Source organism: Euphorbia lathyris, chromosome 3 (genome assembly GCF_963576675.1).
Source record: "Euphorbia lathyris chromosome 3, ddEupLath1.1, whole genome shotgun sequence".
NCBI classification, from domain to species: domain Eukaryota; kingdom Viridiplantae; phylum Streptophyta; class Magnoliopsida; order Malpighiales; family Euphorbiaceae; genus Euphorbia; species Euphorbia lathyris.
In genome coordinates, this window is record NC_088912.1 from 91,057,696 (window position 1) to 91,059,443 (window position 1,748).

A 1,748-nucleotide genomic window follows, 5' to 3' on the forward strand; every position below is an offset into this window, starting at 1 on the left:
GTAAATGAAGCTCAAATGCGACATGATACACCAAAATGCGACTCAAATGCGACAAGCTATACCAAAATGCGACTGCCAAATGCGACATGGTACATCAAATGCGACCGCCAAATGCGACCGCAAATGCGACATGGATATGAATGCGACAAGCTATATATTAGTCCTTGTCGCATTTTATTATCTGTGTCGCATTTGACCACCGAATGCGACAGATCGGGAGACAATGGCGGAATCGGAAAATGTCAAGATTCAAACAAATGTATTCGAAAACCAACTGTGTATTTCTAGTAATATGTATGAAAAATGAGAGAATGATACTTACATGAACTTGAATGGGGTATGGATATCTTTAGATCTTGGGTTGAGTTGATAAATTTTTCTGTGAGAATGTGAAAGTAAATGAAAGGGAAAGAGGAGATGGTTGTTATATGAAAATAAGGGTAGTTTTGTCCAAAATGGGTTTATTTGTCTAATTTAGTAAAATGAAAGGAATGTGGGTTAGATATGTAAAGTGGGGTTCTTCATTGGGCTAGATTAGTAATTATCCCTTTTTTCCCACAATCATCCTCTAATTCTTAAATATATGCAAAATTAAGGGTTAGCATTAGTGTTAAATAACACGGGGTTGCAGAGCAGAACATAGGTGACTTGAATTGAAAAAAGAATGGCAAACTTTTCTTTTGCTTTGGATGATATTCCAAGCGATGAAGCAATTATCAAACAACTTCTTTCCAACAGGGAAAAGCTAGAGTCCAACTGTGATGTTTTTGGAGATAAAGATCCATGGATGCTTTTTGACAAAGACGCTCCTCTGGTGCATTATGTATTTGTGGATTTGAGGAAGAGGAAGGAAATTAATAATGGTAAAAGAGTCAAAAGAACTGCTGGATGCGGAACTTGGACTTACCGAGTCAGTAAAAAGGTTTGCAACAGCGAAGGACAACATATTGGGTTCAAGAGGTTTAGGGTTTTTCAACCTATAGGTGGAGATATGGCAGATAATGGCCGTTGGGTGATGAACGAATATTTGACCACCGAGTACGGGGATGATTATGTTCTCTGCGCAATTAGAAACAAAGTATTGGAACCACGTCGTGAGAAGCGCATCTTGGCATATGGAGATGGTTGTGTTATTGATATTACGTATGAATCTATTCTTTCTTTCCCTAACTATATGATTACTTAATTGTTTAATCTTTCTAATTAACAAATTACCTTGCCGTGCAGCACTGGAGAGAAGATAGACATTGATGAACCTAATGAATGAATGTTTCCAGCAGCAGTTGAATTTATTTTCTATACGAGTTGATTAGATGAATTTAGAAATAGTTGGTTGCTTTTGATGTACATTTTCTGGAATTTGATTTGCTCGAGATTGAAGCTGAATTGGCTTGATGCATGCTTGATTTAGTTATTGGGATATCAGTGAAATCATTATGAGTTTAATTTTTATGAATATAACTTATGCTGATTAAAAATTAAAGAAAACTTCAGCATTCAATTCTGATTTGCATTAACTTATGCTGTTTAAGGGCCATTTTGGTGTTCAAACACAACTAATATTGATTTTGTTTAAGGGTTAATTTCCTTTAGCACATGTTACAAGAAGATATGGATTGAATCTAATGAATAAATGTATTCTATATGAGTTGGTTAGATGAATTTAGAAATAGTTTTTTGATTTTGATGAACATATTCATCATGGTTTTCATTTTATGAGCTTGATGGTTTCATTACCTGATTTTGCA

At 35.1% G+C, this 1,748-nt stretch overlaps 1 protein-coding gene across 1 annotated transcript; it reads left to right on the forward strand.

Moving 5' to 3' along the window:
• The first annotated feature begins 608 nt into the window (after positions 1–608).
• On the forward strand, positions 609–1,452 carry LOC136223219 (NAC domain-containing protein 72-like). The gene is made up of 2 exons (XM_066011107.1): positions 609–1,143; positions 1,228–1,452. Exons 1-2 carry the CDS (start codon positions 665–667, stop codon positions 1,265–1,267), a joined length of 519 nt encoding a protein of 172 aa, XP_065867179.1. The 5' UTR covers positions 609–664; the 3' UTR covers positions 1,268–1,452.
• Positions 1,453–1,748: the final 296 nt, after the last annotated feature.

Excerpts from the sequence above, each read along its gene's own strand:
- LOC136223219 (XM_066011107.1), top strand. The coding sequence starts at position 665 with ATGGCAAACTTTTCTTTTGCTTTGGATGATATTCCAAGCGATGAAGCA. Across the intron at positions 1,144-1,227 it reads GGTTGTGTTATTGATATTAC|CACTGGAGAGAAGATAGACA; the intron begins GTATGAATCTAT and ends CTTGCCGTGCAG.